The sequence below is a fragment of the Ailuropoda melanoleuca genome, chromosome 4 (genome assembly GCF_002007445.2).
Source record: "Ailuropoda melanoleuca isolate Jingjing chromosome 4, ASM200744v2, whole genome shotgun sequence".
Lineage (NCBI taxonomy): Eukaryota > Metazoa > Chordata > Mammalia > Carnivora > Ursidae > Ailuropoda > Ailuropoda melanoleuca.
Genome location: NC_048221.1, coordinates 15,734,721 through 15,750,390, shown reverse-complemented (window position 1 = coordinate 15,750,390; position 15,670 = coordinate 15,734,721). Strand labels below are relative to the sequence as shown.

The 15,670-nt window shown below is 49.5% G+C and overlaps 1 protein-coding gene across 6 annotated transcripts in view; it reads left to right on the top strand.

Annotated features, from left to right (window-relative positions):
- Positions 1 to 15,670, top strand: part of LRRC2 (leucine rich repeat containing 2) — a 43,668-nt gene that overhangs the window by 6,250 nt on the left and 21,748 nt on the right. For 4 of the 6 annotated variants that reach the window (XM_034658189.1, XM_034658187.1, XM_034658185.1 and 1 more), the window contains one exon: positions 12,545 to 12,688. In XM_034658189.1, the coding sequence (XP_034514080.1) occupies positions 12,564 to 12,688 (125 nt within the window). In that variant the 5' untranslated portion in view covers positions 12,545 to 12,563. Of the gene's footprint in view, positions 1 to 342; positions 985 to 6,019; positions 6,137 to 12,544; positions 12,689 to 15,670 lie in introns of those variants that run through there. The other 2 variants (XM_034658186.1, XM_019797899.2) reach the window with 2 other exon arrangements.

Here is a 15,670-nt window from a genome sequence, read left to right as displayed (position 1 = left end):
AAATTGCTTTGGCTATTTGGGGTCTTTTGTGGTTCTGGATACATTTTAGGATTGTTTGTTCTAGTTCTGTGAAAAGTGCTGTTGGTATTTTGATAGGGATTGCATTAATAAAATGATAATTTAATTACAAGTGTCAACACTTAGAAAATGGTCCCTTCAAAATCCAACTATTTTGTAGGTAGAATTATTGTATCTATATCAGACAAACGGTATTTTTCTGTTTAGGATGAAGGTGTTTGAGGAGTCTGTTGCCCAGAAATGGGGGTGGTTTTAAGGACCCTCTTGGAACAGGCAGGGGTGGGGGCTGGGCGGGGGCTAGGTGGGAGATGTGGGGGTGGGGGTTCAGCGAGGTGGGAGCAATTCCTGATTAATTGATTGTCAGATTGTCACAATGTTGGATATCAGGAAAGCATCTTTGCCCAGTTAGTAAAAATCACGAAAGAGAACCTAAATTCACATGTTTTAGGAACTTTAAAAGAAAAACAAGGTGAAATCCAGGTGATTGAGAGCTGTATAGCTTCAAACATTGAAAACAGTTTCACATTTGCTGGGTCGTATGGTGCTCCGATCCTGCTTTTCTTGTTCTTCACTGGGAGTATAAAGAGACAGAGCCCTTTCCCCTCTCTGGCCTGTTTTACTTAACACGCTTCAGGATGGGGCCGTGGGAAAAGGCCGGGCCATCTGTGCGGGAGGTGCGGTAATGCCGGGTTGTAGGGCTCACACTGGCCAGCTCGTCCTTTGCCCCGTGCCAAGCCCTCCCTTCTGAAATGTGTTTTGTCTCATGCCGGGCTGAGTCACATAGAATAGATAGATAGTTTATCAGCACATGTCCTACAGATCATATTATCAGCTGACAAATATAGCCCGTTAGCGCACAGGCCAGGAGGCTCCAGTGTGGGGCAGCCGTGTGTATCAACAGTCTCCACAACCCGGATTCCACTGGGCAGGCGGCGGGCAGGGGCTGGGGCTGCCACGCAATCACGGGTAGGTGGCCGTCGTGGGGGTGGGGACGTGGCAGGGGCAAGTGAGCGTCTGCTCCTGAGACTGGGGGGGATCGTGGGAGGACTGGGAGCGAGGGGGCTTGTGGCACCTGCCGGGACGTTGAGGGGGGCAGTGCCTTCTTGTTTATATCTTTCCCACCTTGCCATGGCAGGACAGGAGCAAGCACCCCCAGTGGGACACAGGGCAGAGGCTCATGCATTTCTCTGCATTTTAGGGCGAGAACTGGAATTGAATAGAAAAGGAGAGAATGTGGCCAGGGCAGGTGGTCCCCAGCAAGATCGCTGCTATGGCGGGGGGGGAGGTCCCCAAGATTCCTGCTCCTGGTTCGTGGGGTTTTCCTAGTAAACTGCCTGGTGCCCAAGGCTGAGCTCAAAGCTTTCTGGTCCAAAGTGTTGTCTAGGGGAGATAAATCAACTTTGTTTGTGTCTTGGTGCCCTGAAAGGGATGATTGACATCTGCGGGGGAAGTCTTTCTTCCTGGGACCATCTCCCCCCTGCTGGGGACAGGGTGGGTGGGGAAAGGGATCGGAGACCCAGGGGAGAATCATCTGGTTTTGTAAGCACCTCAGCTGTGTGCTGGTGACTCTTTTTCGCCAAATCCTCTCCAGTAACTCAGGGGCTGGGGCGGGGATCTGGCAGAGAACCTCCACTAGCCTTGCCCGGTGCCGAAGAATCCTCAGGTACTCGTAGCTTACATTTCTCTGGTGACAATGTCTGTCTTCATTTCTTTCAACTGCCATTTTGGGGCTTTACTAGGTGCCAGGTACTGTCTTAAGCACTTGACACAAATGATCACACATGATCCTGTCACCAGTCCTCTGTTCCGACAAGGACACCGGGGTGCAGAGAGGTTAGGTGACCATCTCAGGGACGCGCAGCTCTCTGTGTAGGCTGCGGGACTCCCGCCCAGGCAGGCAGGCGGACTCTGAGAAGGTCCTCCTAATCCCTTCCCCGGGGCCTCTGCCTCCCTGCCAGGATTTCCTAGTTTAACAAATTACCACGAAAATGATGGGTGTTCCCAGGGAAATCCTGACCTTGCTACAGAAAATGTAATTTAATTCAGAATTTGGCTGAAATACCGGGACCATACTAACCTCACTTGAGTATTTAGCCTTTAATAACCCCACTGTTTCTACCAGAAAACTCACTCTGTGTTCCAGCACCGGAGTCTGGTCAGTGACCTTATGTGAAGATCGAATGGGATTTGTGCGTCACGAAGGCCCCTTGTTGGCCATGTCATTGCCCCCTCTGTAGAGTGGTGTCACCAGGAATCCCCATGGTCACAGTCACTCCCTTAGTTCCAGCAAGGCTGGCGGTGGGTGTCTTAGTCACATGGCGGCTCTGCTGGGAAGAATGCTGTGGAAAGCCTGGAGCGGGTCTGCCCAGAGAAAGAGGGGCCCTGGCGGTTCTGGAGAGCAGGTGGGGATGATGGGGCGAGGCCTCTCTCCCCATGGATGTTCAGGGGACCCCCCCCGACCTCAGCTCCGTCCCTCAGACTGTGCGCACACTGTGCCCTCTGCCTAGACACACCTCCCCCCTTGCTGCTGTCCCCCCCCCAGCCTGGCGGGGGGGGGGGCGCCCAGAATGGCTGGGCACCTGTATTGTGGGCTTCATTGGGTCTTCTCCCCCAGATCCTTCATACCTCAGACCCTCAGAGATGTGAGCCCTGTACCCAGCCTCCCACCTCCTTCTGCCCAGTCTGCCGTTTGACCAGGACGGGGAAGATGAGGTGACCAGAAAGTGCCCCTCCCGCCTGGAACCCTGGCATTGGGCTTCTGAGTGGTGACGAGTGTTCTGGTGCCAGGGGACATGTTTTTCCGGTCATGCCCTCTGGCTTGGACAGCGGATGGCTCTGTAAAGGGATTCTAATGTACCTGGGTTGTGGAGGGAGTGTGAACAATTATCCAAGCCAACCTGTGTGGACAGTCCCTTTCCCCTTCCTCAGGGTCCCGGTGGGACTGCCCCGAGTTCCCCCTCCCCACGCACACCTGAGGGCGTCCCTCCTCTTCTGACTCCACAGCATCTGTTCCTCCCCCATTATTAAATCCACACGCAGCCCTGAAATGTATCTCTGTGAGCATCTGTTCTCTCCAGATGGAGAGCTGAGGGGCGGGGACTTTCATCCCTCCGCATTTGATGAGTGCCTGGAATGTCAGTTATTTGGGGTTCCCAGGAATCAAAGAACAGAGATACACACCAAGGAAACTGGCTCAACACGCAGGGTTTCTGTGTTGAGGTCCAGAAGCAGGAGCCTGGCTACATCCCCTCCAGGGCTACTGCCTGTCACCATCTGTCCCCTGGCGACCACTCAGGGTCCGTGGCTGACTCTGAGCCTATGCCTGGGGCTTCTCAGGTGGCTGCCCCTGTCAGTAAACCGTGGCCCTTCTCAGCGCAGTCCACGGTCAAAGTATAATTGAACCAATGAGCAAGTAGTTCAACTTGGATTATGTGCTGTGAAGTAAATTAGCAAGAGTCTGAGAGAGGAAATAACGGGAGGATCTGCCTTAGATGAGGAGGCGGTGAAGGCCGTGCTGAGGAGAGAACACTGAAGCTGAGTTCGGGGGCGTGGGGTGCGGGGAAGCTGGGCAGATGGGGAAGAGGGTCCAGGCAGAGGGCGCAGTGTGTGCGGGGTCTGAGGTATGAAGAGGCGCGGGCTGGGTGAGGCGCTGAGGAGGAGAGCGGCTGAGGGTGGATCATGCCAGAGTCTCACTGGGCCCTGGGAGGAGCTGGGATCTCGCCCTCATCGCAGAGGGAAGTCTCTGGGGCACCGGAGCGAGGCGGCAGCATGATCTCATTCTCTCACTGTGGTGCGACCAATGGATTGGACATGGGTGAGTGGGAAGTCAGGACGGCAGCTGTGAGGCTTCTGCACGACCGAGGCGAGCTGTGACCCTAACTGGTGGTGAGACATGCATGCCCTGTAAGACGTGGGCGATACATCAGCTGTGCGAACGAATGTGTGTGTTTGTGTACGTGTTCATGCCCGCATGGTGGGCAGGGTGAGGAAGCAGAAGGCATAAAGGAGTGACCTCCAGGTAATGACAGGGTCAAGGTGAGGAATTAAGGCAGCCAGGAGGGGTTAGATTCTTTTTTTTTTTTTTTTAAAGATTTTATTTATTTATTCGACAGAGATAGAGACAGCCAGCGAGAGAGGGAACACAAGCAGGGGGAGTGGGAGAGGAAGAAGCAGGCTCACAGAGGAGGAGCCTGACGTGGGGGCTCGATCCCACAACGCTGGGATCACGCCCTGAGCCGAAGGCAGACGCTTAACTGCTGTGCCACCCAGGCGCCCCAGGAGGGGTTAGATTCTAAGCGAGGAACTTCGGAAGGCACTGTGTTTCTTTGAGATATATGTGAGACATCCAAGTGGATATGTCAAGGAGGCAGCAAGATACAGACACGAGATGCTGGTGTACATTGAGACTGATTCTTATTTTGCTGTCCACTGTATTAATGATTTCTTTATTTTTTTAAAGATTTTATTTGTCAGAGAGAGAGAGAACAAGCAGGGGGAGGGGCAGAGGGAGAAGCAGACTCCCCACTGAGCCAGGAGCCCAATTTGGGACTCCATCCCAGGACCCCAAGATCATAACCTAGCCAAAGGTGGATGCTTAACCAACTGAGCCACCCAGGTGCCCCATGTTAATGATTTATTGCTACATAGCATCTCCTCCGACACTTACAGCATAATACAAGAAACATATTATGTCACAGTCTTTGATGGTCAGGAGTGGCTCAGCTGAGTGGTCCTAGCTCAGGGTCTGTTGTATAGTTGCAGCTGAGATGTCTTCTGGGGCTGCTACCATCTGAAGGTTCAACCGGGGCTGGCAGATCTGTTTTAGACAGTTGCCCCTCACATGGCTGCTGGCAGGAGGCCTCTGTTCCTCTCCGTATGAAGCTTCTCCATAGGGCTGCCTGAGCATCCTCGTGACACAGTGGCTGACGTCCCCCGGAGCTCACGACCAAAGAGCTAGAGAGAGGAGCGCCTGGTGGGACTTGGTCTCGGAAGCTGCACTTTTACCTCATTTTATTCATTAGCAGTGCATCACTGAATCCAACCCATCCTTGGTGGGGGGGAGGAATTAAGTTCTCCCCTCTTAAAGGAAAGAATGTCAAGGAATTTGTGGGTACAATTTAAAGCCATCATAGCCACAAAGCAAAATTGAGTTTATTATTCACTAACCCTGGGATGTGCACACAGACCGGCACGTGTTTTTGTATGGCATGTGGGCACCACTGGAGGAGGCTAGCACTGTGAGCCATGGAGACCAAGCTGGAGGCCCCCCCCAGCCCCTCCACTCTCAGAGTCTGTCTACCTGGCCGGCTGTATCTTGCTACTGCCCAAGGTCCACGCTGGTTGCTCTCTACATGTTGGAGGCTCTACTGTTGGCAATGGTTGGGGGCCAAGAAGTGGAATCTCTGCTTAGGAGTTGGTGACTTAGCAAGTCCACTTAGCCTCCAGCCAGCTACCCAACTTGAGCTGTCAGGAGACGAGAAGGTCACACTGGCATCTGGGTGTCACCAGGACAGAGAGTGAACCTGACTACAGCAGGTCCCCATTCCCAGTCCGTCTGCGTGCTGACCTGCTGGGCCTTTCCCTCTTGGGGCCGTTGCTCTTGTCCTGAGAGTGTCTCTAGCAGGTGGTAAGTGAGCACAAAACAGGGAAGCACACACATGGCTCTGGCCGGCGCAGGGCAAGACAGCAGGGAGGGGCAGGCCGGGAGTTTTCTCTTTTGTGATGTAAGTACCTACAGGGTATCTTCCGTTTTGCCAGTTGGCCAGCGAAGCCTACGATATTTACTATCTTGCCCTTTACTGAAATAAAGCAGTAAAGCAAAAGGTTTTTCCAGGAGGAGTTTTCCTTTCCACCATGAATCCAACCTTTGAGAGTCTCTTGACATGTTCACTCAGGACCCAGAAAACTGAATACTGGAGAAAAAGGAGCCTCCGGTCACTCTGCCCCAGCATCCTTTCTGCTGCCATGAGTGACATCATTGGCTTCCTCTCCTCTCTTCTAGTCCCAGGTGTTTGCTTCTCTGGAAGGTGCTCCGTGGCTGCAGACGGTGCAGCGCAAATCTAGGGATCCGTGTTCTCGTGGCTCAGCTGCAGTGCAAAGCCAGATGGATCTCCAGCAGGTGACTGGAATCAGATGTCCCCTTGGGTCTGTGAATCTCTGCTGTAAAATCCATTGCGGGCTCCGGGGAGCGCACTTGGATGTTAAGCTTTCTCTAGGAGGATATTGTTTTATTTGAGTAGAGGGTCTCTCCCACCACATCCTGTAGAGGTGAATTTCTCTTTACTGCTTTGGAATAATGTGTCATGGTGCTCTTTCTGTAGTCCTGGAGAAGCCTAATGCTTAGGAAATTCCATGTTACGTATTTGCCTGAGAGTTTGTGTTGACTGGAGCTCATGCTACAAAGAAGAGATTAGCTCTGTAAATTTGCCAGGGGACTGTCTCTCTTTCCCCAACCTACTGGGGGACTGGCCCCTGCATCCGTCCCTGACATCTCCCTACTCTCCGCTCCCCAGTGTGGCTTTGTGTCTGGGTGGAGGGTCTCCTGCCTGTCCTGGAATGACTCACTGGCTCCTATTATAAAACCACTTTTCTGATCCGATACCTACCCATAGAGCTACTATCTCCAGGGTTGATCTTGAACCTGCCCCGTTGTCTACAGAAGCCTAGGTTCAGCCCTGTACTGCACAGGACACCAGGGGCTGGGCTGGACCTGGCATTTGCCGGTTGGTTATTTCTTAGCTTCCCAGGCTTTCTGGACAGTACATGCAGACCTCTAGCAAACGTGGTCCTCTCTCACTGCTCTTAGAACCTGTACGTTGTGTCACACACATTTGCAAACAGAACATCTCACAGGCAAGACCTTGATTTAAATTTGGCACATTTAAAACCCTCTTAATTGAAGAGTAGAACCTTCCCTGCCTTGCAAGATACAGGGGAAATGGGGAACATGGTTAGATGACAGACAGGTACACTCTTTCCCACCAAAATATGACATTGATATTGATTTACAGGTATTTAAAAATAGAACTCAAAGGCAAAAAGAAGAGACGATTCTTCTAGGATGTAATTCTGAACTACATTTCTCCAAATGAATGCATAGAAACTAATGAGCAATGGCGTGTGCTGTGTGTGTGTGTGTGTGTGTGTGTGTGTGTGTGTGTGCGTGTTCATTGCACCGGCAGTTAATGGACTGATCTGGCTACTCCCCAAGGATTTGCTGGTCTAAGAAAATGACAGCCACTCAACAGCTGAGGCTGAGCCACGCTGGTTGGTCCCAACCAGAACAGAGAACAGAGAGCCCTCCTTCCAGCTGCAGTACCCGGGGCTGCCTGGGCTGTCCACGCTGCTCGGAAAGCTCACTTTACTTTGGCCTTTTGCTTTGCTTTTATGTGTAGAGATCGCCTCAAAGTATTTAAGTCGGCTTGGTTCTTTCTCTCTTTCTAATTTTTCTGTCTTTCAGGCTGGGGACTGTGTTCTCTTGTTTTCAGGCTGGGGCTTGGTATGCTTTTATGGAAGCTTTTTTTTGGGGGGGGGGTGTCAAAAGCCAAAACCTTAAGACCTTTGCAGCTTAAGTGCTCCTGAGCTTGAAAATGACAGAGGAAGGAATGTGGTAAAAGACAAATTAAGTGCAGTGGTTTCTGGTTCCGGGTGAGACAGAGTTAGGGGCCCTCCACCATGTCCGTCCCACAGAATGCAGCTCTGAAACCCAGAAGGAATACACGAAACAGGAGGATGAAGACTCTGAAGAGTAACAGGTTGCAAGAGAGTAAGGGAAAGACACCAGAATTGCAAGCAGAGAGCCTGTGGTATGTTTCCCATTTTTCCCTGCAGAGCTCTCCAGCCTGAACTCAAGGCAGCCGGGAACCCAGAATTGGGCACAAGGGTGCCTAATGTTGCTTCAGGAGTGGAAAAGGGGACCCCTCGTGCTCAGAGAGGGGGGGCAAATCCCTGTTTTTCTTTTCTGCATCCTCTCATGCCTCAGCCCCCAAAGGATTCAGTGGTGACAGGAGGGGCAAGGGCATGGGGGGGGTGGGTTGATAGGGGAGGGCCTCAGTCACTCAAAACGTTGAGAAAGGGTCCTTCCTTTTGGATCAGAGGAGTTGCAGGCCCCAGAGGGTGAAGAAAACTCTCGATGCTTTCTCCCTTCCCAGGCCCTCCTGCTACTTGGCCCCCAAAGTGGGTGCACAGCAAAGCAGGGGGACTAAAGCCCCAGGTCTCTGGCCAGAGGAATGTAAAAGGGAGCCCCAGGAATCTAGAAGAACCAGGGGAACCGAGGAGGGGGAAGAGCTTGGAGAACAACCATGAAGTTGTTGAGGGCCCCTGGGCTCTTCCCTGAGCCGCCCCTAATCAACATGCCTTCTGCTGTTTGAACGGAGCGCCGTGTGGACCATGGCCTCCATCCCAGGAGGCCACTTAGGGGTGCACATGAGCAGCCGAACGACACTGTCAAAGGACTGTCCAGCGGGCACTCCCAACCCCAGAAGGCCAGAGCGAGGAAACGTGAGGTTGGAACTGAACCACGCGGATCACCCGCTGTGTCAGTCTTCAACGTACTGCCTCTCGACTCTGAATGTAGCCTTGCATGTCTGTACTGTGTGACACACAGCACTGTTCCTTTACGTACTTGTCCACTTCAAAGCGAATACCAGTTAGACTTTCTCAGGGGAGGGTGCTGGAGGGACAGTGTGGGGGGAGGAGGTCTCCTACCTGTTCCAGTGTGGACTCTGGACCCCCATGGCATATGTCCACACCCTTGGTGGCTGGTCAGGTGTTCTTCTCTGGCACTCTGGGGAGGGGGGGTGGCCTGCCATTTGCCCAGCGAGCCAGACCAGCCGGACCAAACCAGAGGACTTCCCTGCTGTCTGCTGGGCTGAGCCGCAACTTCTAAAACAAGGTCGGAAGCCCTTTCAAGTCTGTCCTGTCTGAGGTCCTCTCCCTCTGCCTTCGGGGTGTGAATGGAAAGGTAGAAAAGATCAGCAAAGAAATAGAAGATATAAAGAACCCAATGGCAACTCTGGAAATAAAACGGACAATCATTGACATAAAACACTCCCTGTGATCGACTCATCAACATGATGGAGATGATCGGGGGTGGGGGACATTTGAAGATGGATCGCTGGATATTACCAATCTGAAAAAAGAGAGGCAGAGAGACTTCTAAAAAAGTGAACAGCCTCAAGAATCTACAAAACGGTATTGAAAGGGCTAACATTTGTGTTGTCCGAGTCCCAGAAGGAGGGGAGGAAGAGGGCAGTGCAGAAAAAAAGAGTTGGAGAAAAAAATGGCTGAAAATCCCCAAATTTGGCAAAAGCTAAAACCTCCTGACCAGAGGAACTGGGCAAGTCCCACACAGGATAAACCCAAAGAAACCCATGCCCAGATTCATCATAATGAAACTGAGGAAAATCGAAGACAAGGAACAATTCTCGACAAGTCGTGAGAGAACCATGATGTGTCACCTTGACAAGACTTATGGTTCCAACAACTGCATATTTCTCGTGGGAAACCAGGGAGGCCAGAAGAAAACAGGCAGTGTCTATCAAGTGTTGAGCGAAAAGAATGATCTTGGGGTTCTCTACCCAGCACAAACAATCTTTAGGAGTGAAGGTGAAAAGAAGATATTCAGGTGAAGGGGAATAAAGCATTTGGCAGCCAGTGTCCTCGGTCTGAGGGGACTGTTAAGAGGAGTTGTTCAGTCAGAAGGGAAGCGCTACCAGAGGAGACATGGGGCAACAGGAATGAGGGAGGAGCCACAGATATGGTCCATTATCAGGGTAGACGTGACAGGCTAGGGTCCTCCTTGTGAGTTCTTTAAAAACATGTCATGATTGGAAGCCAAAAATAGAACACTGACAGATTCAGGGCAGGGGACAACGGCAGCACCGAGGTGAGAGCCTAGGGGACCTCGGTGGTAGTAAGCTTTCCACGTCTCACAACAAGTGGTTAAAATATTGTTTCTGATGGACTATGAGAAGTGAAGCCGGGAGCTTATCCTCCCTAGGGCAGCCCTGAAAAAGAAAAGACTACATGGAGAGACATAGTCCAAAACACAATAAAGAAAATAAATGGAATACTAAAAAAATGTTCAGATAAACACAAAAGAAGGCTGGAACATGTAAAGAAGAAAACGAAAGAGGAGTCAAGCAGAAAACGGGTAATACGTGAATTTAGACCGAAATGCAAAGTATCAGTAATTCTGTTAAATATAAATTGCCCAAACACACCAATTAAAAGACATGGTTGGAATGCGTGAAGTACACGATCCAACAAGATTCTGTCAACAGGGGCTCCTGGCTGGATCAGTCAGTGGAGGAAGCGACTGTTGATCTCAGGGTTGTGAGTTCAAGTCCCATGTTGGGTGTGGAGCCTACTTAAAAAAAAAAAAAGGTTCTGTCTACAAAGTCTCACATCAAATATAACTATATAGTTAGGTAAAAAGTAAAAGGATGGAATTGAAAAAGTTCTGCAAATCATGTATCTAACAAAGGACCTGGGCTTACGATATTTAAAGAACTATTACCTCAACAATTACAAAGACAAACGGCCCCACTTAAAATTTGGGGAAGGATCTGAATAGACGTTTCTCCCAAGAAGGTATAAAAATGGTCAATAAGCACATAAAAATGTTCAGTCAACATCATTAGCTGTCAGGGAAATGCAAATCAAAACCACTGGAGCTCACTGCCCACCTACTGGGACGGCCATGATGGAAGAAAGCAGAATGAGCCTGGAGAGGACGTGGAGACAACGTGGAGACCCTGGGACCCTTATGCACAGCTTCCGGGGCAGCAAAATGATGCAGCCGCTTCGGGGCAACAGTCCAGCAGTTCCTGAAAAGGTTAAACACGGAGTTATCCTAGGGACCCCCACCCCCATGCTGCGCCCATGTATTTACCCCAGAGAATTGAAAACCTAGGTCCGCACAAAAAGGTGCATCACTTGCACCTTTGTCAGAAATCTCCTTTAGGTAAAAGAATTTTAGGGAGACAAAAGACAGTCCCAGATGTCAGAAATGAAGGGAAAGACAAGTAAATTGGGGCCAGCATTTTCAGCTCATTAGACGAAAATTATGGCCCTCTGGCGTTCCACTGCACAGACATAAGCCAGCTCTCCCACTTGGCCTGGCAAGCCATTCATGGAGAGTACACAGCTGAGTCAGATGATTAAATATTTGATTTTGTATCCCCACTGACTGCCATTTAGAAGCGTCTGGAACTGGAGCAGAGACTATTCAACAGCCCTACGATTTGCCAACTGACACACACTGTGTGTGTGTGTGTGTGTGAATCAGGAAATGGATGGAGCCAGATTTCAATGCTGTTAAGTAGGGGAAATTTAAAACGATAACTAGGAAGTTATTTTTAGATAAGGGAGATCAGTGTAGGTTAGTGGAATGAACATTAAAATGTACTTTTACGTCCTGATAATTTTTTTTCCAGTGAGCAAATAATCACTTAAAGCAAACAGTAAAAACAAGATGGGGACATAAAAAGAAGAGAGAAAGCTCACTGAGCGGCCTGGGAGGGGAGCAGTCTGGGGGCAAACCTTTTATTTGGTTTTCTTTTATTCATTCCACAAATACCTGTGGAGGGCCTGCTGTGTGCCAGGCACGGTGCTGGGGCTCGCTTCAAAGAAGGGCCAGGATGTACCTGACTTTGATTTTCCTTGCATTTGGAAAACCACATAAACAGAGACGAGCAGCCTGTGAGGTTTCGTGGTGCAGGGGACCCTCACAGGATGCGTCCCCACGCTCTGGGGTGTGGTCAGTCCCGGCTGGGAAAGTGCTCACGGTGCTTGGTGCAAGGACTGGTTTTGTCGCTCAACAGTGGCTGCTGTGTAGCCTGAGGTCACCGGAGTGTGTGTGTGTGTGTGTGTGTGTGTGTGTGTGTGTATGTGTAAGTTCTGATTAACTCACAAACGTAACCTTGAGGATGGTACAACCTATTGGGAAGATGAGATGCTGGAAAATTCAATAGAACATGGAACTGTGAAGCTTGTGGAGGGACCAGGGGGCTTTGGGAACCCACAGTTTGGCTGAGAGGTAGGGGCAGACACAAGTGTGACTTTCTCGAGGAAGTGCCACAGGTGGGTGTTGGACTGACATACCCAGAGTAGTATCAGGCTTTAAGAACATTCGCAAACTGCCATCTTGAGCATTTCATCATGACTTAAGACGAAGGATTCACTCTTGTTTCATTTTAAAGTTCATGCTAACACCGGGGGCATCTGGGTGGCTCAGTCGGTTGGGCATCCGACTCTTGGTTTCAGGTCGGGTCGTGATCTCGGGTCCTGATCTTGGGGTCCTGGGATCGAGCCCCGTGTCGTGGGCTCTGTGCTCAGCAGGGAGTCTGCTTGTCCCTCTCCCTCTCTCTCTGCTCTCCAACACCCCCCCACACACACACACCGCTGGCTCATGCACTCTCTCTCTCTCTAAAATAAATAAATACAATCTTAAAAAAAAAGAAAGTTCATGCTAAAACTTTTCTTCTGTGTGTGTGAAGCTGACATATGTATGTTTCTTAAATAGGTAATTTCATACTCCCAAAATGGGACACAAAGTGGTCGTGTTCGACATTTCTGTCATCAGAGCCTTGTGGGAAACGCGCGTCAAGAAGCACAAAGCTTGGCAGAAGAAGGAGACAGAAAGGCTCGAGAAAAGTGCTTTGGAAAAGTATGTGTTTTTTGTGCTTGCCTATAGCTTCTTTAGCAAATGGGGACTAGGCAGGCTGCAGTCACATCGTGCAGGGGGATGCCCTTCTGGGATTTCTCTGTGACACTTGCTCATTGGACTTCAGAGCCATCCCACTGTTGCTCAGAGCAAATGTCTGATTCCCATAACACTACCCCCCAACCCCCCGCTGCCCCCATGTTGTACGGACCCACATGCATTCCAGGCGCCGTACCAGACTCGGGGGAGACAGCGACGACACAATGAACTGTCTACAGTACACTTTGTGGAAGGCTGCTCAGCTGGCCTCATGAGGCCGTCTGATGCTCTCCACACCTGGGCAGACCATGCCCTGGGGCAGCTCGAGGGTGCTCGCTGTCATCCATTTCCACCCTCCCCTGCTGAGCTTCGGAATGCTGGGTAAGACTCACTGTACTGATACCATTTTTACTTGGATTGAGATGAGGTAATTTGGCTATGCTCCTGTAAACTCAGGAAATAAGAGTAAAAGAGCGTTATATGTATATGAAATGAAGCGGAGAGCTTTGGAGAAACTACGTTTAGGATAACAGAGCCACACAATTGACTCAGCATTGCACGAATCCAAAAAGGTATGACCAGCTGGAGAGGTTGCACATTCCGGTGGCTTTGCATGTCTGTATTTTTTAGTCCCTCTGAAGGAACCCAAACTGGAGCTCTTGCATGATGTGTGGAGGGTGTGGTTGATATAAGAAAGGCAGAATGGGATTCTGATGGGCAGACCCATGCTTGGAGGAGGTCCATGACCCAATCTCAAGTTGGCAAAGGTTGATATTTTTCTATGCTTTAAGTTAAAAACAAAATGTGTAAGGTGTGAATGTCTCTCTATTCTTGGTTCTCCACTTTTATGAACTATTTGGATCAAATCAATACCTATTCTGATCATGCTTGTTAATTAATAAAGCCGTTACTGTAAGCATCACAGCCGTTTCAGGTGCCTGTCCTTACCCCCAACTTGAAGACAAGGAAGCTGGGACCTAAGTGACTTGCCCTAGTGGACACGGCTGCTAAGTGGAGGATTTGGCTGAGCTCTTTCCCCTGCACAACGCTGTAATCAAAGCTAGTTGGCACGTTCTTTTCACTTGCACTAATCTGAGGTCATCCAAAATGATGCGAATCTTGAATTTAAGAACTGGAACCTCAGACCGGGCAACACCTGCGGGAACGGGTCGGAGTGATCTACCCTTCGCGCAAGATGAATTACACAGGTCCCCTGGGCCCTGTGAGCTCAAAGTGGCTCTCAGCTCTGCTCTGACCGCTTCCCCACTCCTAGCATCTGGGGTTACTCTAGGGTAGGACAACTTGCTGAAGAGGGACCCAAGCCCTGGGGGGTTTGGGGGAAAGTGTCTGTAGCTGATAAAACCCCCCCGGAGGATTCTTGGACCAGGAGGCATCTGCGGAGAGCCGGGGTCCACGAACCGGCCTCTCAGCTGCTTTGGAGTGATTTTTACCTCTTGGCTTCTTCCTTTCATCGTGGTGCTAATGGCTTTGTGGACAGTTTCCCATGCCTCCCGTATACCAGGTCAGCCCTGAATTGGGATGGGCTGTGTCTTATCTTGCCGTAAGACAGAAAACTTCTTAGGGGTTTGTTAGGCTTTTCTAGCTCAAGATAAGAAAAACAGCCGTCAAATTGGCTGGACAGGTGAGGAGGCAGTAGGGTTGGTGGGGGAGGAATGTGAGGGTTCAAGGAGCAAGCTGATCAGTTTCCCAGGACCTGCAAAAAATGAATGTAGTAAATTTACCTTTTTTGCGGGTGTGTCTGAGTTTCCGTACTATGATTCCTACTGTGATTATTAATGCGATTTGAAGATTATCCTTTAGTTTCTTAAGATCTGTTTCCTGTGGGGAAATTAATATATTGAAAACCTGATGGATGCCTTATCAGAAAAAGCAATTATCTGGTTAATTTAATTTTACAAAAACAGGCAAAACCCTCTAGCTTGCTCTGTGACCTTACGTCATGGTACCTCATTTTGTAAGACTGTATTTGTTCCATGAAGTGTGTATCAAAACTTAAAAGTTATAAGCAGAGGGGAGCCTGGGAGGCTCAGTTGGTTAAGCATCTGCCTTTGGCTCAGGTCCCGATCTTGGGGTCCTGAGATTGAGCCCCGGGTCAGGCTCCCTGCTCAGTGGGGAGTCTGCTTCTCTCTCTATCCCTCCCCACACTTGTGCTCTCTCGCTCGCGCTCTCTCTCAAATAAATAAATAAAATCTTTAAAAAAAAGGTTGGGGGCGCCTGGATGGCTCAGTCATTAAGCGTTCTGCCTTCGGGAAGCCTGCTTCTTCCTCTCCCACTCCCCCTGCTTGTGTTCTCTCTCTCTCTCTGTCAAATAAATAAATAAAATCTTAAAAAGAAAAAGAAAAACACTATATCTGATTGAAACTCAGTCACCTAGTGGGAGAAATAGAAGAGCTGCTGTGAGACTCCGAGAGGGATTTCTCATCCAGGAGGCTCATTGCCATCCAGGCTAGGACTGTGGGTTCGTTTCTTAAGGGAAGAGCATTTTATTTGCACATTTACTGATTTAATTAGTGAACTCTAATGGCATTGTTTTACATGTCTGTCTTGTAATTGAAGTTCTACTAAAATTGATTCAAGGGGACGATTATTCAATTACATGGGTGATGAAGTATAAAGACAAAGACGATTTGTTTATTTATTTATCTCATTTGATCTTTATTTTCCCATTTGGTGTTTTTTTTTAATTGTAGTACAGCTGACACTATGTTACATTAGTTATAGGTGTACAACGTAGCAACTCGACGACTCTATATGTTATGCTAGACAGTTTCCAGGTTTTAATTACGCTCAGGGAAGAGAATAGAATTGAAAAAAAGAGTCTGAAGTCTCATCTTGACTCTCACCAAAAAAAGCTTATATTTTCATAAGGTTTCTGAGGGAATGGGATAGAAAACATTGAAAAAGAAATCCAAAAAAGAGTTGGTA